At 54.0% G+C, this 22105-nt stretch overlaps 1 protein-coding gene across 1 annotated transcript in view; it reads right to left on the bottom strand.

The window, feature by feature from the left end:
- Positions 1–20420, bottom strand: part of LOC110479977 (uncharacterized) — a 152960-nt gene extending 132540 nt beyond the window's left edge. Inside the window, 1 exon segment of the mRNA XM_085565443.1 lies at positions 19527–20420. Coding sequence (XP_085421569.1) covers positions 19527–20392 — 866 coding nt within the window. The 5' untranslated portion in view covers positions 20393–20420.
- Between the last annotated feature and the right edge of the window lie 1685 nt (positions 20421–22105).

Raw genomic sequence — 22105 nt, 5'->3', positions numbered from 1 at the left:
GCTGCCAGCCCGCACACCGAGCACCGCGCTCAGGGGCTGCTCCAGGCTGGGGCTGCGGCTTCCCGGCCCTCCTTACCAGGCACTCGGTGAATTGGCACAGCTTCTGGTTCTGCACCAGCTGTCCAAGATCCCGCCTCTTGAGGAACTCGGTCGCACAAAGCAGTGTTTCCTGAGAAGCCTGGAGAGCAGCAGAGACGTGGAGATGGCCCCACAGCCCAGGGCGCAGGACCCCGTCCCTGTGCCAAGGCCAGCAGGAGCTGCAGCCTGCGAGGCGCCAGGGCAGGGCCAGCACAGCCCCTGCCAGGGGCCAGCGGCAGCTGCCGAGTCCTCACCTCTGCCACTCGCTGGTTCTCATCGTGGCAGTGGAAGAAGAGTGGTACCAGGCTCTGGCGCACGTGTGCCTTGAGGACCTTTTTTTCCTCTTCCGGAAAAAAATCCAGCATCTCTCGGAAGATAAACAGGGAGCACAACTGCACCTGGCTGTCCTCCTGTATGAAAGGAAGGAAGAAAGACCTCAGCGTCAGCTGCTTCAGGCCCACCTGGGCACAGCCTGTGAGTGCACAGGGCACAAAGTGTGCGGGCAGCACCCGCTGGCCGTGGCTGGAGGCGCAGAGCCTTACGTTATCAAAGAGTGGCAGGAGCGCCTCAGCCAGCTGCAGGGCGAGGGCGCTGGTTACTGGGGCACCATTGCAGAAAAATAACGCTCTCAGGAGAACCGTGGTCATCCTGAGCATGGTGCTGTCATCTTCGTGCAGGAGCTCCACGAGCCTTTCATGCAGGCTCCACATCCTTATGGCCATCTACTTGTGGGACACAAGTGTGTGAAACACCATCCTGCTGCCACAGGGCCCAGGGGCCACAGGCCTGTGCCAAAGCCCTGGGGCAGCTGCAGCAGGAGGCAGGAGAGCTGGCAGCAGCTGCCCCAGTGCCCCAAGGCCAGCCAAGCCCCAGGGACTGCCTTCCCCAGCCCCACGCTGGCAGCACGGCTTCAGCCCCTGCGCTCTTCTCACCGAGACACTGGTGGTGCCGAGTGCCACGAGGCCTCGGAGTGCCAAGCGACGCCTCCCCCTGCACTCGCTCTGCAGGTGCTTGGACAAGAACTGCAGGAGGCTGTCACGGCACTCACTCAAGTTCAGGTGCTCCAGGATCTGAAAGGCACAGGCTGGTGACGGGGGAGCGGCCGGCGGGAGCCCAGAACCGCCCAGGGCCGGGCCCAGGCAGCAGCACAGGGCGCGGGCTCCGTCCCAGGCACTGCGGCCAAGAGAGGGCAGAGAGCCGGGAGGCAGCTCAGCGAGGCAGCGCCGGCCTTCAGGCTCACCTCCACAAGGAACGCCAGGGCGGCCAAATCCCGGCACGGCGTGTCCTTGCTGAGCAGCCCGAGCAGGTGGAACGCAATTGCGGAACACGCGGCTTCGGATGCGCGGTGCATTTCTCTGACAGGAGGAAACACGAGTCAAAGCCCTCAGCCAGCGGGGGCAAACCTCTCCCAGGACTGCCTCACAGAGCTCTGGCCTTTCTCTACCACCCTGCAAGGGGCAGCTGAGCCCTCTGGGAGGTTGCTGCTCTTGGGCACGCTCCTCTCCCAGCCTTTTGCAGCCTCCTTGGCCGTCCCTTGGTGACAAGGCCTTCTGGCCCACGGCCATGGGGACTGTGTGGGGCACCTCGGGCACAGGGCACACATGCCGGGGACAGCTGGGGAGCAGGGGGTCTCACCTGGCCAGCACGCCCACAGCACAGTGGTGGGTGTCGGCACAGAGCAGTGTGTCCCAGCCACGCTTGTCTTCCATGGCCACCACCACATCCTCATAGTGCAGTCGGCAGAGCAGGGCCTTCAGGGTCTGCTCTGCAAAGCTGTGCACAGAGCAAAGCCCAGGTCACGCTGGGAGCACTGGCCCTGCCCTGGGCACATGGCAGGGACAGGAGGACTGGCATGGAGCACCTGCTGGGGCTGGTGGCAAGGCCGTGTTGCTGCTGGCATCCCTTCCAGAAGGTATCGACCTCCTCTGGCACATCCAGAGTGCTGAAGAGCACTTGGAAGAGCAGATGCACAAAGAGGCCGGGGAAATTCACGGTGACTACATGTGGCACACAGGGCAGCTGGAGGATCTTCCACATCACCACGGTTGCCTGCAAAGGACAGAGCAGCCTGAGACAGCGCTCAGTGCCAAGGTGTCCGTGTGGCAGGGCCCGAGCACGGGAGGGAGAGGCCCGGAGAGACACAGGGGGAGCACCGGGCCTGGTGGCCCTGGAGCTGCCCCGAGGCCAGGTTTCAGCCCAGCGCCTGAGGCAGGGAGATGCCGTGGGGGAGGGAGGATGGAGAGCTGCTGGAGAGGTGGCCTTGGGGCCAGCAAAGGCAGAAACTCACAGCCAGGGCAAGGACAGCCGTGTGGTGCCCATCGCAGGTGCACGTGCTGTGCTCTGGCCAGCTCCCCAGCACATCCAGGAGCACAAGCATGGCTGGCTCTGCAGTCCTCAGCGAGCACATGATGTTCTTCCACATGGCCAGAGCAGCTCTGTGGGGTCAGAACTCTGTCTCAGAGGAGTCTGGGACACAGCAGCGTGGCCTGTGCGGCAGCGGGGAGCTGAGCTGCTCTGCCAGCCCTGCCTCTGCCCACTGCCCCTCACTGGCAGCACGCAGGCAGCCCAGCCCTGTGGGCACTGGCCCCTGAGGGGCAGGGGGGAAGCATGGCAGCACGCTGGGGGGCTGGCAGGGGCCAGGGCTGGCAAAGGGAGCAGCCAGAGGGCCCTGGAATTCTCTGTGTCAGACACCTGGGACAGGCTGTGCAGGGGGAAGGGCTGCTGAGCCCTGAGCCCTCTGGGCAGGTGGGCACCGTACCTGTCACACAATGGGGCCACACGCAGGAGAGCCATCACCACGTCAGAGGGCTGTGCCTCTGTCAGATCCAGAAGGGGCCTGTACAGATTGTATTCAGGAAACTCATTGGCCACGAGCCACTGGTGGATGTACCTCACCATGGCCGGCACCTGGAGAAGGCAGGGGAGACTTGGAAAGCTACTGGAGGAAGGAATGTGCCCAGCTGCCCCAGAGAAGTGCTTCCCTTGCCACCACACTGCCATGGCCTCAAAGGCTCCCAGGGAGCAGCAGGCGTGGCTTGGGAGGCCAAGCAATTGCTGGGAGAAGAATAGCCAGGCCACAGGCTGCTTACTTGCTTTGGGCTGGAAGGACCCTCCTCTACAAGCATATCCAGCAGGGCAGCGCTGGTCTTGGTTTTGAAGATGGGAGAGTACGCTCTGAGCACGGTGCCCATGGCGCTGCTCTCTTCCTCCCGAATCCTCTTCATGAATTTGCAAACCATCTGCAGCAGAAGGGCAAGAAGCCCGGGATGCTGCATGGAGTGCTCCGAGCACAGTGCTGGGCTGAGCAGTGCCAGCAGGCCCAGCCCAGGTGGGGATGGCTGCAGGTACCTGCGCTGTTCTGCGGAAGCGGCCACGGCTGCGTTCCTGCTCTCGTGTGCGCTGCACGGCTGCACCTGGCAAAGAGCGAGCGCAGCCCGAGCTGAGGGGCTGCGGGAGAGGCCGGAGAACACAGCCCAGCCCTGCGCTGCCCAGGCAGGGACAGCCCCGCGACAGCCCAGGGCACGGAGCACGGCTGTGGGGTGTCTGCCCGGCCCCTATTCCATCCTGTCCATGGGCATGGCCCCAGGGGATGGCATGGCATGGCATGACATGGCATGGCATGGCATGGCATGGCATGGCATGGCATGGCATGGCATGGCATGGCATGGGGCCAAGCTGGCTGCAGGCACCAGCCCTGTGGCCCAGCTCTGCCACTCACCCTTCTGCCGTGGCTGGAACTGCTCCAGCTCTTCAGGCTGCTCTGCTGGTTCAGCTCCAGGGCCTTCTTTCTCCTCCTTCCCCCAGGCCAGTGTGGGCACGCTCGCAGGTCTGTGCTCTACGTCACTGCCTGGATTCATGGCTGCTTGCAGAAGGTGAAAAGGAAAAGGTCCAAGTCAGCAAGTGCTGCAGTCGTGCCTTGAGGGCACCTGCAAGAGTGAAGACTTGGCAAGGCTACAGGACGGCAAGTCCTGCACTCTGGTCCTGGGGGCTCCAGCCACAAGGAAAGGAGACTCCTGTCAAGGGCAGTGAAAAGCAAATTCCACAGTCTGCCCTCGAGGGCAGCTGCAGAAGAGATGCCTCGGGAAGGCCAGGGGTCACCAAGTGCTCTGGTCTGGCCACGAGCTCACCTGCAGGAGTAATACCTCGGGAAAGCTCCGGGTCAGCAAAGAACGAGTGGCTGTGTGAGGGCTCCTCACAGCACCGCTCTCTCGCGTCCTCTCTCGTCGTGTGCACCGAGCACTGTGGAGTGTAACTGTAACTTGTAACTGCCAACACCTCTGCCAGAGCGTGTCACCAAGGGCCCTTGGAATCCCTGTCCCGTTCCATTCCACGGTGACCATGCTGCACCGTGTCACCAAGGGCCCTTGGATCCCCTGTCCCGTTCCATTCCACGGTGACCATGCTGCACCGTGTCACCAAGGGCCCTTGCACGCACTGCCACCTGCCCTGGGGCCAGCCCCAGCACCCCAGAGTGGCCCAGGGTGGAAGGAATGCCTTGCCCCAGGTGTGTCAGACAGCCCAACAGGATCTTTAGGAAGGGCTCAGCCCATCAGCAAACGCTGCCCTGCTCTGCGGGCTCAGAGCAGCAGGAGCCCCCGCAGCTGCCGACGCAGCCGCGCTGGGAAGGGCACGGGGCCTCCACAGAAGCTGGCACGGCCTCCTCGGGACACGTCCCACATGGTGGCCATCCTGAGCACGGCCGTGGGACACAGACCGGGAACGTGTGGGCCAGGGCAGGAATGCTGCTCTGAGCCCTGGGGCCCGGGCAGCGCTGACAGCAGCAGGTGAGGCACAGTCCCCGCCCAAGCAGAGTTCCCCCGAGCCCTGGCAGCACCGGTGCCCGTCTCCTGCCCAGAAACCTGTGCCCCAAAAGGGCTTCTCTGCCAGAGGGCAGCCAAAGCTGGTGTGCACTGGGGACTGTGCTCCGTCCTACAGGGGCTGTGGGTAGCAGCACCTGGAGCAACTGGGGGCAACATTTGGTGCGTGTCAGATGTTGTTGCTCCTTCCTGGGATGATTTTTTCATGGAGGGGATTAGCAGCAGCACAGAAACACCAGCAGCTACTGAACTTCACAGGACAAAGAGACTCCACCGAAACACTGCCATGTTTCCTTGTGCTTTTGTGTCTTTCTTGCACTCTGAAAGAAGAAGAATTGGCCCAAGCCCTGCTATTCAAATCTCCAGCTGCTGTGTGTCTTCCTGTGGCAGCTCACTGCAAACACAACTGGCTGCCTGCTCAGCTGGGCAATGGACAGCCACAAACAAGGAGGGCCCTGGTGAACATCTCTTTGGTCTCGTGGGGCAGCGAGGGCACAGGAGACAAAGACTGCTCCTCCCGAGTTCATGGGGCAACAGAGAGATTTTATTTCCCAAGCTCCCCCTTACACAGGGCATTTGAAAGACCAGGCCTGGAAGCTCTCATTGGTTTGAGCTCCACGCCCCTTCAGGTTCTGGCCCGTGAGGTGCCTGCAGTTTTGGGAGATATTTGATTGGTCAAGACCCCTGTCAATCATGGGAACACCTCACCCTCCTTTTCTTTATAAAATTCTGTTTATTGTTCTCTGTCACCCATCTGCAAGGGCCCTTTGCCAACATGGGGACAGAGGACAGCGTGCATCTAATTTACACTGGAGCTGCAGCATTCCCCTCCAGGAACTGTTAGGGGAGAACTCAGGCCACAGGCATAATGCTTCTTGGTTACAAATTCAACTTATCTCTAAAAGCAGAAGGCTATTTAACCCTGAGCCCATTTAACACTTAGAGAAAAACCCAATTTTATAAAACAACCTTTAAGCACTTGATCCCTTGGAAAAAAACCAAACTTCCAGAAAACAATCTGTAAACAGAAAAACTGTTTGCAAACTTGAGAAATAATTTGTAAACAAATCAAATCCATCTATGAACTGTCCATGAGGCAGGTGATCATTTGTAATGCTGTCTGTGGTTTCCAGTGTCCATATTTTAGGCAGCTGTATTGTACTGTTGTAGGATTTATTGTAAAACATGAGAACAGACTCAGAGGGGAGGAGGGTGTACCCTCAATCCAACCCCTTTCCCCTTTTTTCTTTGTATAAAAATAATAATAGGAACAGAACATGGACTTTGAATACTATTAACTTATGCAACGTTTCATCCACATTTACTGAAAATATTTGCCTTTACCAGCCAGGTTCAGGGTGAAGAACTTGATTGGGAGATGTTTTGATCAGGGCAAGGAACTTGGTTGGGAGACATTTTCTGTATTTATATTTTATCTAGTGCAAACCATATACTTTTTTCCCTTTGTTAGAAGTTAGAAATTTTGTTATTGACTTTAATAGCTGACTTTTCACTTTTAAAATGATGACAAGTGGCAGAATGTCAGTGAAAATCTCTGCAACTGCAATTTGCTTATGATAAATCAATGTTCTATGTGTACCTCAGTGGATATTCTTGGAATCATACCAGTTTATCTTGAAGCAATGCAAGAATAATTACTCGAATATTAAGAAAAGACATGTTAATGCACATACTAGGACTTCTTTAGGACAATGATTTACTAAAATATGAATATCAATCTAATATCGATATCCAACTGAGATGGACAAAAACTCTCTACGGGTTTAAAGTTAGAAAGTGTATGTTTATTGAGACAGCCAGGCAGTACCTGGGATAATTCCCTAATGCACACTGCAAAAATCACAGGTATTACAAAGCTTTTCTATTTACAGAAGTCTTGAATACACAACATATGAATGCATATTCATATCCCTGTCACTTCCTCTGATCCACTTCACATGCTAATTGGCAAAAAGGCAATTAAGCATGTGTAGTTCTGTTCCCTGAAATGAGTCAGGGGTCCTTTTTGGGGAGGGGTCTCCAAAATGAGGAAGTAAAATAAGTCTTCCTCGTTCTGACCTTTCTGCCTTTCCCATGCACACGTGACAAATGAATCCTTGCCGTTTTTCCTGTGCTTATTGGATTCCTAAACTATGGGAAGTCTGCAACTGTTTTTGTGTCCCTGAAATCTGTTGATCACATTCTGTTTCACATGATAAGCACAGCTACCCAAGCATAAAGCTGGCAAGCAATGAGTTAATAGATCCTGGATATCTTATCTAAGATCCAGCTACTGTTAACTATGAACAAAGCCGATTTATCTACTTCCGATAAGTCAGCAACATCTAATTTAACTATCATCTTAACTTTCCTAAAATTCTTAATTCTTCAAAATTAATGTCTCACCGGGATTGGGGACAGGGAATGGGAATGGGGACAGGGAATGGGAATGGGGACAGGGAATGGGGAATGGGAATGGAGACAGGGACTGGGAGTGGTGACAGAGACAGGGAATGGGGACAGGGACCAGGAATGGGGACAGGGAATAGGACTGGGACAGGGACAGGGACAGGGAATACGGTACAAAGATAAAGAATGGGGTCCGGATTGGGATGGGAGCAGGATGGGAACGGGACAGGGGGGACACAGGAACAGGCAGGGGCAAGGGGAGTATGGAAGGGGAGTAAGGAATGGGGCAGCCGCTGCAGGGGGATGAGGTGTTGGGATGGGGGCACATGGGGACAGTTCCAGGGCAGGAGGTCCTTGACCAGCTGCCCAGAACCTCCACCAGGGTCTCCCAGGGCAACTGGAGCTGCTAAGCCTGGGGTGCCCAAAGCCCTGAGCAACTCCCAGGTCCCTCCCAGGAACCCCCAAGTCCTTCAAACCCAGCATCCCCCATATCCCCTGCAAGACCCCCCCCTCCATGTCCCTATCCTTGTCTTAGCTCAACATCTTTATTTTTGCCTGCTTTTAAGAGTTTTGAAAGGGCAAAGAGAAATGAAAAGAAAATCCAGGCCACGGGGAGCCAGGAGGATGTGGAGCCCCTCCAGCTGGGTGTCTTCCCAACATGGATCAGCAGCACCACAGGTCACCAGGGCTCTGCCCACTGGGGCTCACTGGGGATCAACCAGCACGGATCCTCCCATGGGGGATGGAGCTGGAGAAGCACACGGAGCTCTTCCCACACTGGGGCACTCGCAGGGCTGCCCTTCGTGGTGCCTCTGCTGGTTTGGGGTCAAGGCTGAGCCGTGTCATGAGCTATTCCCACACCTGGGACACTTGTGGGGCCTGGGACATCACCAGGAGTGGGGCTGGGATGTGTCCTGGTGCCTGGGACATCATCAGGAGCGGGGCTGGGATGTGCCCTGGTGCCTGGGACATCACCAGGAGTGGGGCTGGGATGTGCCCTGGTGCCTGGGACATCACCAGGAGCGGGGCTGGCTCTGATGCTCTCTGGTGCCTGGGACATGACAAGGGGCGGTGCTGGCTGCGGTTTGTTTGGTGCCTGTGCAATCCCAAGGGCAGTGTCACAGCGGGGCAGCTCTCAGTGTCCCCAGCAGGTCACAGTGTCCAGGGCAGCCCGTGCCAGCGGTCACTGCGCACACGGGGCAGGCTGGGCTGGACAGGGGACGGGGCAGAAACGCTGCCCCGGGACTGGGGTCTCCCCCTGCCTCTGGGGCCCAGCCCCTGCTGGGAGCGCCTTGGGCAGGGCACGGGGCTGCTGCTGGGCCAGGGGGACAGGCCGTGCCCCCTGTCCCCTGCTGCTGGGCCAGGGGTGTTATGGACAAATTCAATTGGGGAGGCTAATTATAGATAAATCAATTAACAAGAATTTATTAAGCAAGTGGTATTAAGCAAAAGAACAGGTCTGGGTGGCCAGGGAGCCTCTGCTCTGCCACGGCGCACCTTCCCCCTTCACCTTTTTTTTTTTATAGTCCCTTTTTATTTCCTGTTGACGCATTTTCTCTCGATGCACTCTGCGTCGGTGCAATTGGTTCCTGGGGGGTCTTTTGTTCTGCCCTTGGTGGTCATAGGAATGAAGGCTCCTCATCTTCCTTGCAGATTGTCCTTGGCCTAAAAGTTAACTTGTATATAATTAGTTACACAGTCTTCTATGCTAATTGCATTCCCTACTCAGTTCAGATTCTTATCTCCTATATCGCTCGTTTTGATGAGCAAAACAATTTTTATTTATTACAATTCCCCCTTTTTCTCTTTACCAATTTGTTCATTAAAACGCTTTAACTCTTGGTAGCTTAAGACCAGGGTTTCATCTACTTCTAAGTCCCTGGGCAATGTTTCCTACCTATCTCTAATAAGTGTTAGATGAGCTGCCTCTAATCTTCCTTTTACAATGTCTATGATTTTATTAACAATGTAAGGTCTGAAAGTTAAACTTAGTAACAACAATATTACGGGACCTGCAATCTCCCTTATACAGAATTTCTCCTTGAGTGCCATACCCCGGAGTTTTGCACCCCTCAGGGTACCATGAGACATTTAAACATTTACCTGGATGGGTGACTGCCCAGGCGATTGCTATGGTTTCACAGCCCCAATACCCACACAGATATTCCCCAGGATAATGACCATATCCCCTCCCAGGATTGGAACTAGGACACCAATAGGTAGCCCGGAGTTCAGGTTTACTCCATCTCCACATAGAGTCTGCCAAGTCTTTGTTAGTAACAAAAAAAATGGGAGCTACAGTGGTGGCATTATGCTTAACAACTTTCCCTTGGTCTATTTTGATCAGAGTCCAATTAAATGGCTGGTGTGCATAGTCCCCTTGACCAGGCCAGGTACAACATATAACTAATATGCACAGAATTTGCCAGCAAGGGTGGAGTCCAAACTGCCCCAGGATTTGATTATCATTATCTCCCCATTCCCAGTGTTTGTTTTGACATGTTATTGCCGGGCTCACCTTTACCCTTGGGAGATCAGTATCCTTGAGGCAGTTCTTGAAATACTTTGAATTGTCCCAGTCTGAGGGCTCTTTCCTCCACCGCTTCTTATCCCTCTGCCTCTCTCGCCGACTCGGTTGCTCTGAGCCGCGAGGCGCACCATCTTCTCAGCAGCAAGGATATTCTTCAGGAGGACCCTTACTCTGTTTTTGTTGCCTCTTTTTGAATGATTCCCAGCTTTTATCCTTCACTTGTGATGAGTCACACTGAATCCCAGGTAAAGTTTTCTGGTAATTCCCTTTTATAATTTGAACAATTAGGGGAATTGGAGTGGAAACAACAATTTTCAGGCCTAGCCCCCTTAGTAAACACCTCCCACCACTCTTGGGATTCCCTTGGTAGGGTCCCGTTCTCTACTCCAATCCTTAGGACTGACTCTGTCAGTTCTCTTTCTAACTGATAACACCTTTACAAATACCCCTAGGAGGAGTGCCTCTGTAACTATGGACCCACCACTGTTCCGGCAAATTTTACAAATAGAGCATACAAAAGGGTAAAAATCACAATCCTTATTTGTACAATATACTCTAAAATCATTAGTTATAGGATATCCATAGTCCAATATCTCACTCTACCAGCTGGTTCGTACAATTCTTACTGAGTCCACTCAGTCCATTTAAATGTGACCTTAAGGTCCCCGGGCTGGCTGGTTTTTCTCCAGGGCTCTTCGGCAGCAGCAGGAATTGTTCCTTTATTCGGCTCGCATGGGTCCACCCCTTCTTGGCGGTTCTGACTGCAGTTTCTGTAGTGAGTAAAACAACATAGGGGGCTTCCCAGTTTGGGGTTAGTGAGGTTTCTTTCTAGGTTTCTTATTAACACCTTATCACCTGGATTTATATTGTGGATTGCTAGGTCTAAAGGAGGTTGTTGCACTAGTAACCCAGCTCTTCTAAGCTCTTCCCGAGCCTTCATAAGTTGCATGACATATTGGTTAATTTGTTGATTACTTATTTCAGGGTGATCTATAGGAGAATCCATGTAATAAGGCACCCCATAAAGCATTTAAAATGGAGAAATTCCAATATTGGTTCTGGGCAGAATTCTTATATTTAACAAGGCTAAAGGTAAACATTTTACCCAAGATAACTGTGTTTTATACATCAATTTAGTTGTTTCTTAATTTTCCCATTTACCCTTTTCTCTTTACCTGAGCTTTGTGGATGTCAGGGAGTATGATATTGCCACTTTGTTCCTAGAGCTGTAACTACTTCTTTAATTATTTTGGAGGCAAAGTGTGGCCCTCTGTCAGAGTCTATTACTTCTGCTAGTCTGTAGCAAGGGATTATCTCTTCTAATAGTATTTTTACTACTGTTTGTGTAGTTGTCCTGGAGGTAGGGAATGTCTCTACAAAGTGAGTCAAGTGATCTATTATCACCAATAAGTGTTTATACCTTCCTACTTTAGGCAAATCAGTAAAATCGATTTGAATGTGGGAAAACGGTCTATGTGCCAATTCCCGCCCCCCCCATTTCCCACACCACTCAGGATTTCTCACACCTGGGTCTACTCCTGGGTCAGGGGTCTCTTCAGCCCCTCTAGAAATCTCAGCCCTCATTCTAGAGAGACTGCAGACTGTGTAGAGAAAGCTTACCAGATTAAACACCAGGAAGATGGTCTCTTTAACAGTCAGGGGAAACTGAACATTCTCTAATAGGGAGCTAAGAGATTCAGAGGAGAAGAAGGAAAGCAACGGCTGAAAAGCCTCATCCCCTGCTTCCCCTCTAACAAACTGGCTGCACAACCATGACCATGAGCCATGCATTCCTGGAACAGACTTCAGCACCTTCATAAACCCCCTGCAAGCCATCACACCATAGCACAGCCTGATGGATATTCTGGTCAGTGCCCTTCTACTGCAAAAACTACGTATTAGGGACAATACTGGAGCTATTCCTGGATAAAAAAAATAAACATAGAGACCATAGAGGGATTAAGATCTCAAAAAAAACCCTAGGGACCAGGAACACATACAGGCCTCCACTCTAAAAGACACTACGAATTCAAACAACAAAGCCAGTAACTGCTCCATACTAACACAAAGTAATTGGAACCAAAATATGATTAGAACGTTTTTGTTTTCTTTTTTTTTCATTCTCTCCAGCCACGAGATGGGCAGCAAAATATTTGTCCTAGTTTAGGGCAAATTTGGGAGAAAAACCTCTGGAAGGAGCCCCCAGAAAACAAACCCCCATGGCCCCTCCCCACCCACCTGATTCGGGAAGAATTTTCTCTGAGAGAAGTGGAAAATGACCTGTTTATTTAACAAACAAAACCCTTCCCAGCACTATAAAAATGAACAACACCAGATGACAACAAACTCTTTCACCACTCTGAAGAGATGACAAATCCAGAAAGTCTCTCCTGGGGGTGGTCGCCCGGGTCTGGGCGCTGGGGATTGCTCTGGGCACTGGGGATGGCTGCTGCAGATCACAGAGCGCAGGCTCTGGATGCTCCTCGGTGTTTAGAGGGTCCCAGTCCAGAGCAGGTTGGATGGTATTCAGGAAAGGGAAAGGGAAAAGAAACAGTCCAGGGAAAGAATTGGACTGCTTAGCTAAACTAATTTAAAAAGCAAAGGCAAAAGCAAAAGCAAGCAAAAAAGCAAAGCAAAGCAAGCAAAAGCCAGCAAGCAAAGCAAAGCAAGCCAGCCAGCACTGGCCTCTTCTAGACAGCACAGCATGGGGGAGGTGAGCCAGCTGATAACAAGGCAAAACAAACCTTCACTTTCTGAGTCAGTTCTGAGAGCACAGAACAGAATATCAAACATAAACAGAACACACGATTGGAGATACAAACACCATAATGTCACCCTTGGACATTCCACCCCTTACCTCCATATCTTCAACATCATGTAAAAACTCCATCAAGTAAAAACTTCCATCTTTCACTTACTCATTAACATTTCCTTCTATTTCACTTGCTCAAACCTTTGACACTTACACATTTCCTTCTGTCTCATGTCTGTGTGTTTTCGTGTACAGATACTGGCAGCAACATCCAGCAAATAGTGATATTTGCACGAGTCTCACCCCACAGTCAGATCCCCTTGAGGTACACATCGTGTTGCTCCATCTCTCTGCATTATCCACCATGTACAACCTGGTCCCTGAGCAAAGACAATCCCACAAATAGGTTTGTCTGTACTCGAGGCAGAATTGATCCACACTGATTTCACTAACAAACCTCTGGCATGTGCCACTGGGACTTTAACTCCATCTACTATATTCTGGGGCTCAGACTGGGCAGGACCTGCTCGATTGGTGGAACCTTGGCTGTTAACTAACCAGGTGGCCTTTGCTAAATGCTGCTCCCAATTTTTGAAAGAACCCCCACCCAATGCTTTTAAGGTTGTTTTTAACAGTCCATTGTACCTCTCCACTTTGCCTGCAGCTGGTGCATGGTTTGGGATGTGGTACACCCACTCAATACCATGTTCCCTAGTCCAGGTGTTGATAAGGCTGTTCTTGAAATGAGTCCCATGGTCTGACTCAATCCTCTCAGGGGTACCATGCCTCCAAAGGACCTGCTTTTCAAGGCCCAGGATGGTGTTATGGGCTGTAGCATGCGACATAGGGTAGCTTTCCAACCATCCTGCGTGTCTGGGGCAGTGTGATGTGGTCAATCTGCCAAGCCTCCCCATACTTGTACTTGGACCCCCGTCCACCATACCACAGGGACTTCACCTGCTTGGCCTGTGATGGCAGCACAGGTCTCACAGTCATGGATCACCTGAGAAATACTGTCCATGGTTAGATCCACCCCTCGGTCTCATGCCCACTTGTAGGTGGCATCTCTGCCCTGATGACCTGGGGCATCATGGGCCCATCGTGCTAGGAACAATTCTCCCTTGTGTTCCCAATCGAGGTCTATCTTTGATACCCCTATCTTTGCAGTCTGATCTACCTGCTGGTTGTTTTGCTGCTCTTCATTAGCTCTACTTCTGGGGACATGGGCATCTACATGGCGAACCTTCACAGGTAGCTTCTCTACCCAGGTAGCGATATCTTTCCACACTTCAGCAGCCTAAATTGGTTTTCCTCTATGCTGCCAGTTAGCTTTTTTCCACCTCTCCAGCCACCTCATAGAGCATTGGCTACCATCCATGAATCAGTGTAGAGGTAGAGCTTTGGCCACTTCTCCCTTTCTGCAATGTCCAGGGCCAGTTGAACAGCTTTGAGTTCAGCAAGCTGGCTTGATCCACCTTCTCCTTCAGTGGCCTCTGCAACCCGTCGTGTGGGACTCCATACAGCTGCTTTCCACTTCCGATTCATCCCTACGATGCGACAGGAACCGTCGGTGAATAGAGTTGTAATGGTTTCCTCTGCGGGCAGTTGGTTGTATTGTGGAGCTTCTTCAGCCCATGTCACTGGTTCTTCTTCTTCATCTGTGACACCAAAACTTTCACCTTCGGGCCAATTTGTAATTATTTCCAAAATCCCAGGGTGATTCAGTTTACCCATATGGGCACGCTGTGTGATGAGAGCAATCCACTTGCTCCATGTAGCTCTGGTGGCATGGTGGGTGGAGGGAACCTCTCCTCTGAACATCCACCCCAGCACCGGCAGTCGGGGTGCCAGGAGAAGTTGTGTTTCCATGCCAGTCACCTCTGAGGTGGCCTGGACTCCCTCGTGGGTGGCCAAGATTTCCTTCTCTGTGGGAGTGTAGTTGGCTCCGGACCCTCTGTAGTTCTGACTCCAAAATCCCAGTGGTCAGCCTCGAGTCTCCCCAGGCACCTTCTGCCAAAGGCTCCAGGACAACCCATGGTTCCCGGCTGCAGAGTAGAGCACATTCTTGACCTCTGGTCCCGTCCTGACTGGGCCAAGGGCTACAGCATGAGCGATCTCCTGCTTGATCTGGGTGAAGGCTTGTTGCTGCTCAGGGCCCCAGGGGAAATTCTTCTTCTTGCAGGTAACCAGGTAAAGAGGGCTCACAATCTGACTGTACTCAGGAATTCTCCAAAAGCCTATGGCACTTAGGAAAGCTTGTGTCTCCTTCCTGTTGGTTGGTAGCGACATCGCCATGATCTTGTTGATGACATCTGTAGGAATCTGACCCCGTCCATCTTGCCACTTCACTCCCAAAAATTGGATCTCTCAAGCAGGTCCCTTGACTTTGCTCTTCTTGATGGCAAAACTAGCTTCCAGGAGGATTTGGATGATTTTCTCTCCTTTCTCAAACACTTCTGCTGCTGTGTTCCCCCACACAATGATATCATCAATATACTGTAGATGTTCTGGAGCCTCACCCTTTTCTAGTGCAGCCTGGATCAGTCCATGGCAGATGGTGGGGCTGTGTTTCCACCCCTGGGGCAGTTGGTTCCAGGTGTACTGCACGCCCCTCCAGGTGAAAGCAAACTGAGGCCTGCATTCTGCTGCCAGAGGAATGGAGAAAAATGCATTAGCAATATCAATGGTGGCATACCACTTTGCTGCCTTGGACTCCAGCTCGTACTGGAGTTCCAGCATGTCTGGCACAGCAGCGCTCAGTGCTGGAGTCACTTCATTCAATGCATGATAGTCCACAGTCAATCTCCATTCTTTGTCAGATTTGCACACAGGCCAGATGGGGCTGTTGAAGGGTGAGTGGGTTTTGCTGACCACCCCTTGGCTCTCCAGCTCTCAGATCATCCTATGGATGGGAACCACAGCATCTCGAGTTGTTCTGTACTGTCGACGATGCACTGTTGAAGTGGCAATTGGTACTTTTTGTTCTTCTCCCTTCAAAAGTCCTACTGTAGTTGGATTCTCAGACAGTCCAGGCAAGGTGTTCAATTTCTGGATGCCCTCTGTCGCTACAGCTGCTCTCCCAAATGCCCACCTGAGTCCCTTTGGGTCTTTAAAATACCCCCTTCGAAGATAATCTATGCCCAAAATACATGGGGCCTCTGGGCCAGTCACAATAGGGTGTTTCTTCCACTCCTTTCCTGCCAGACTTACATCAGCTTCCACCAAGGTAAAGTCCTGTGATCCCCTGTCACACCGGCGATAGAGACAGATTCTGCCCCTACGTGTCTCGATGGAATTAACGTGCATTGTGCACCAGTATCGACCAAAGCCTTTTATCTTTGTGGTTCTGATGTGCCAGGCCAGTGAATCCACACAGTCCAGAAAACACGGTTTTCCCTCGCCTCTACCTGGCTAGAGGCAGGGCCCCTCTAAGCCTGTTTATCCTTCTTACCTTGGGCGTATGTCTTAGAGGTTCCTTCAAGGGGATCGGACGTGTCATCATCATCATCATGCCTGGCAGTTTGGCTACGGGCAACTGGAGCTGCTCTCCTTTTGGTGGCACTTCCTCTCTGAGTCTTGCCTTCCTTCAATTCATGCACCCGTTGTGCCAGAGCAGCAGTAGATTTTCCGTCCCATCTCCTCATGTTTTCTCTGCAGTCACACAGGAAGAACCACAGCTCAGCTCTTGGGGTGTACCTTCTCTCACCATCTGAGGAACGTCTATGTTGGATACCAGAACCTCTGATCTGTACTGCTGAGATTTGGAAAAGGTCCTCCTTAATCTCCTCCCTGAGTCTCTTATGATTCTCCTCTATCTTATCTTCTAATTTCTGCAGACATGTTTCCACTGCTGCAATTCTGGCATGGGTTGGGCCACGTACAGCATCTGCATATGCTCGGAGTTTCCTTGCCATGTCGAGCACGGTCTCATCCCTCTCCTCTCGTTTCATTATTGCTAAAGCAGAAGCGTATTCATGTGGCCCAAGCCGTACAAGTTTTCGCCACATCACAGATGTACATGGTGCCAAGCCTGGATTTCTAGTTATTTCATCTGAGAAGATAATCTCTGCCGCTGCCATTTCTCTCAGACGTTGGATCCCTTGTTTTCTATAGTCTTCCACTGAGTCTGCTGCATATAAAGATCATCTGCACACAGGTATCTTTGTGCTACACTTTCCAGAACCCGTGCCCAGAGGCTGTGAGGGTTAGCCCCCCTCATCATTCCTTGATCAATGACAGGATCATGTGACAGGGATCCCAAATGTCTCGCTTCAGTGCCATCCAGAATTGTAGCCTCGCCTGCAGCATCCCAAAGACGGACCAACCAACTAATTACTGACCCCCGTGGCTCTCCCAGTCCATCCCAGTCTCTCCCAGTGCCTCCCGGCTGTCCATCTCAGCCTGGCGTGGCGCTGCCGCCTCTCAGCCAATCAGAGCGCGAGTCTCTGATGACTCATCAGTTGCCAGGCAGACCCGCAGCGCCGCGTGCCCCGCACTGGACTCGGCCTCCCAGTGCCGCGCGCTTCATTCCCAGTTCCTCCCAGTGCCGCCCCAGTCCCTCCCAGTCCTTCCCAGCCCATTCCCAGTTCCTCCCAGTGCCGCCCCACTCCCTCCCACTCCTTCCCAGCCCATTCCCAGTTCCTCCCAGTGCCGCCCCACTCCCTCCCACTCCTTCCCAGCCCATTCCCAGTTCCTCCCAGTGCCGCCCCAGTCCCTCCCACTCCTTCCCAGCCCATTCCCAGTTCCTCCCCAGTTCACTCCGAGATCTCCACGCTCTCTCCCTGTGCCCCCCATCCCCTCCCCTCTCTCTGGGTGCCACCCCAGTCTTCCCAGTCCATTCCCAGTATCTCCCAGTCAATTCCCAGTCTGCCCCAAGGCCACACCAACCCTCCCTCCTCTCTCCCAGTGACCCCCAGCGTGTCCATCTCGCTGGTGCCCTCGAGCTCCCAGCCCAGCCCCGGCCACCTGCTCTGCTTCTTGGTGGATTTCTACCCTGCCCACGTCCAGCTGAGGTGGTTCCAGGGCCAGCAGGAGCTCTCTGTGGTGGCCACCGACATGGTCCCCAACGGGGACTGGACCCACCAGCTCCTGGTGCTGCTGGAAACCCCAACCCGGGCCGGGCTCACCTCCACCTGCCAGGTGGAGCATGTCAGCCTGGAGCACCCCCTGAGCCAGCACTGGGATACAGGGGAGGAATTGGGGGCACTGGGAGAGCCATTGGGATGTGCTGGGAGCAACTGGGAGGGAGTAGGAGAGAGCCTGATTTCAACTGGGAGAGGAGGTTGTGGGTTTGGAAGGGCTAAGAAGGGGTTTGAAGGATACCGGGGAGGGTGGGAAGGGATTCTGGGGGTCCTGGTGGACACTGGGAGGGAGTTTGGGTGTGCTGGGTGTGACTGGAAGGGATGTGAGTGAGCCTGGAGGAGCTGGATGGAGATTGGGGATGGAAAAGCAGAGATTGGGACAAGGTTGGTTGTGCTGGGAAGAGACTGGGAGGGGTCTGGATAAACCCTGGTGGGGCTGGGAAGGGACTGAGAGAGAGTTTGGGGGTCCTGGAGCAGTGGGGGGCAACTGGAAGGAGGCTGTGGGATCCTGAGAGGGACAGGAGGGGCTTTGGTGGGTCCTGGGGAGGTGAGGAAGGGATCAAGAGGGAGGTTTCAGGCGATCCTGAGTGGGTTGGGAGCGACCAGGAGGGTGCTTGGAGGGGCTTGGGTGCCTGTGAGAGTTTCTGGGGGGTCCTGACCCCTGCGGAGACCCCAGAGATGCTGCTGGATGCTGCCGCAGCAAGATGCTGTCAGGAACTGGGGATTCCGTGTTGGGCTTCATCTTCCTGGCACTGGGAATCTGGTTCTATCTGCACAAGGAAGGGGGGTCCCGTGAGTCGTATCCCACCTCCCCCAGAATGTGAATGGTCCCCCTGGGGACCCCAGCCCGGTGTCACCCCCCGTTCTCTGCCCACAGAGCTCCTGAGCCACCGGCGGTGAGAGCCCCTCCCCGTGGCCCCGGACCCGGCCGGCACCCCCTGCTCCAGCCCCACGCTGATTTTGGGGGGGTCGAGTGTCCCCCAGCCCTGCTGTCACTCTGCCCCTGCCCCCTGCTCCCAGTGTTCCCAGTAAAGCTTCCCAGTTAAACCCAGCCCAGTTCATGGGGGCACTGGGGAGGGACTTGGGGGGACCCCACGGCGGGGCCGGCCCTGGGCAGGGAGGGCGGGTCCAGGTGGGGAACACTGCCTGCTGCGGGTCTGCCCGGCAACTGGTGAGTCATCAGCCCCGCTCTCGCTGATTGGCTGACTCTTCTCCACCGCGTTCTCTCATTGGCTGAGGAGAGGCCCGGCAGTGCAGAGAAGGAACGGGAGAGATCCCGCCCCGAGCACCGGCACGGGGACAACAGACCCGGCCTGGGCACAGGGAGGGAATTTATTACCAACCAAACCACGGCAGCACCAGGAGAAGGGAAAGAAATCCCTCCAGCGCCTTCCCCCACCCAACGGGGATCACCCACAACAGGGTTATCCACCATGGAGAGACGGGGACATCCGAGTTTAGACCAAAGCCAATTTTATTGAGTTTACCAGGTGTTTATACTGGGATTTACTTGTATGGTGCTTATAGAGGGCTCTGTTTTTGGTAGCAATTTCCCATTGGTTACATATTCTTCGTGACATCCAGTAACGTGGGAACATTTCTGTTATCACAAAGACTCACACCATTTTTTCTGGTCACTTCTTGCCCTGGGAGATTTAAACTGTCTGTGTCTCCCACAGTTTCTGCTCAGTCAGGCCTCAGATATCGGGCCCCTTTATCAGCTCCATTGCTTTACTCTCTGTTTTATTCCCCATACCGGGGCACCAGGGCTCTGCCCAACGGGGGTCACTGGGGATCATCCAGCCCAGATCCTCCCATGGGGGATGGAGCTGCAGCAGCACACCAAGCTCTTCCCTCACTCTAAGCTCTTTCCTCACTCGGGGCACTCACAGGGCTTCCCTTAGTGGTGCCTCCGTTGGTGCTGGGTCAGTTGAGAGCTCCTGGAGAAGCTCTTCCCACACTTCCCACACTCGTAGGGCCTCTCCCCGGTGTGGATGCGCTGGTGCCTGATGAGGTGGGAGTTTCGCTTAAAGCCCTTCCCGCAGTCGGGGCAGCGGAAGGGCCTCTCCTCTGTGTGAATCCGCTCATGTCTGAGGAGATTGGAGCTGGCCTGAAACCTCTTCCCACACTGGGGACACTCGTAGGGCCTCTCCCCAGTGTGGATGCACTGGTGTCTTCTCAGGTGTGAGCTCCGCCCAAAGCTCTTCCCACATTCCAAGCACTCATAGGGCCGTTCCCCAGTGTGGATCACCTGGTGCACCATCAGGCCAGACATGTCTTTGAAGCCCTTCCCACACTTCCCACACTCGTAGGGCCTCTCCCCAGTGTGGATGCGCCGGTGCACGGTGAGGTTGGAGTTTTGCTTGAAACCCTTCCCGCAGTCGGAGCAGTGGAAGGGCCTCTCCTCTGTGTGAATCTGCTCATGACTGAGGAGATGGGATCTGGTCTGAAACCTCTTCCCACACTCCCCACACTCGTAGGGCCTCTCCCCAGTGTGGATCCTCTGGTGCTGGATCAGGGTGGAGCTCCAGCTGAAACCCTTCCCACATTCCAAGCACTTGTGGGACTTCTCCCTGCCATGAGGCTTCTCCACCAGCTCCGAGCTCCGCCTGGATCTCTGCCCGCCTTCCTGGCTCAGGGGGGCTCTTTCCTCCCCGCAGCTCCCTGGGCTGGGTTTGCAGCTCCTCCTCCTGCAGCATCTCCGGGGCTTTTCCTCCTCCTCCATCCAGCCACGCCCTGGAAATGATAAATCCTGGTTTGGGGAAAAAAACAAGAGGGGAGCACCTTGGACTGGAGGTTCCACCTTGCCCAAGTTCATCTCAGGAAGTCATTGGGAATCTTGTGTCTGTAAGAACCTCCAAAACACCAAGATTCAGACCAAAAATACCGCAAACTTCCAAGACACAAATCAAAAACTCCCTAAACATCACAACTTGGGAAAAACCTCCTCCAGGATATAAATATTCAGCTGCCACATAAAACCAAAGCACCAACATTTAGCCCAAGCAAGCTCAGAAACACCAAGATTCACCCCGTGAAAATCGTGGATCCCCCTCCACAGTCACCTGCTGCATGTGGGGGGAGCAGCACTCCTGGGCTGGGGGGAGGCTGCAGACACAGGGAGGGGTGGAACCTTCTGCTGCTTCCTCTTTCTGCTCCTCCTCCTCCTCCTGTGTCTCTCCTCTTCCTCACACTCCTCTTCCTCCTGCTATTCCTCCTTCTCCTGCACAATCCCACCCTCTCCTGCCACCTGCATCGTTTGACCATTCTGTTCCTCAAGCCTGCTTCTCCTTCCCTTCTCCTCCTGCCCCCAGGCCCAGCACCCACTGCCGGCTCCCTCTTCCCCCCACACCCACAGCATCCCAGCGCAGGGGCAGGGATGGAGCTGGGGCAGGTCGGGCTGGGGCAGCGCTGGGCTCTCGGCCGCTCCCGCCCGCACTCGGCCCCCACTGCAGCCGCTCCCGCCAGGACAGCGCGGGGGGGCCCGGCCTTGGCGCTGCCCCACTCCCACCTCCCCAAATTCCCCTCGCGGGGCCATGGGGCCGAGGGGGGGCGCAGGTGGGTCCAGGTGGGGAACGCGGGGAGCTGCGAGTCTGCCTGGCAACTGGTGAGTCATCAGCGCCGCGGGCTCTGATTGGCTGAGCTCTGCCCGAGCCCTGGGGCTGCAGCACAGAGGGGACACCCTGCTCCAGGGGGGATGTCCCACAAACGGGGGACCCCATGGAAGGAACCACAGGAAAGTGTCTTTACAAACAGATGCTCTGAATCTGCTCGGAGATAGGGCCAGGGACCTGTACAGAAGGAAGTGACAGCAGACACAATCTGTCTCAGAAGATGTTATTAACTGATGACACAGACTGCTCCTCAGCCAAGGTCCTGCTCAATTAATGAACTTCCAGAAACATAAAAAAACCTTAAAAGAGCCATGAATATCGTTTGCCATACAGAAGTGGGGTGCATATGAAGGGGGTATATAGAAGGTGGATTGGGAAGTCTGTACCTCTCAAGTGCTTCAGCCAATGGGGAAAGCAGAGGGAGATGTGGCCAGGAGAATTAGGATGAAGAGGAGGATGTGTCCTCCAACAATTGGAGAGATCCCATCGGGAATGTCCAATGGCCTTTCCCATTTTTTGGAATAAAATTACTTCTACAGGACACCTGTCTGCTCTGTGGACAGAATTCTCTGGTGATGTAAGTTTACCCACACACCCTGGGGCTCATCCCGAATACCTTCCACCGTCCGGGGCGGCGGGCAGGGAGTGCAGCTGAAGGTGCCTCACCCACTTTGGGTGATCGGCTCCCTTGGCTGGTGGCAGCACCGGGGATTGATTGGGGACCCGGGAGTGACCAGGAGACAGACGAGTGACACATCAGGGGGTGTGTGAAGAGTCAGCAGAGAAAGAGCACTGAAAATCTCATCAGTGAGTGCCCTGGGATC

The sequence above is a fragment of the Lonchura striata genome, chromosome 36 (assembly GCF_050655825.1).
Source record: "Lonchura striata isolate lonStrDom1 chromosome 36, ASM5065582v1, whole genome shotgun sequence".
NCBI lineage: Eukaryota > Metazoa > Chordata > Aves > Passeriformes > Estrildidae > Lonchura > Lonchura striata.
Note: the sequence above shows the minus strand (reverse complement) of the source record. Positions and strands in the feature narration are given on the sequence as shown.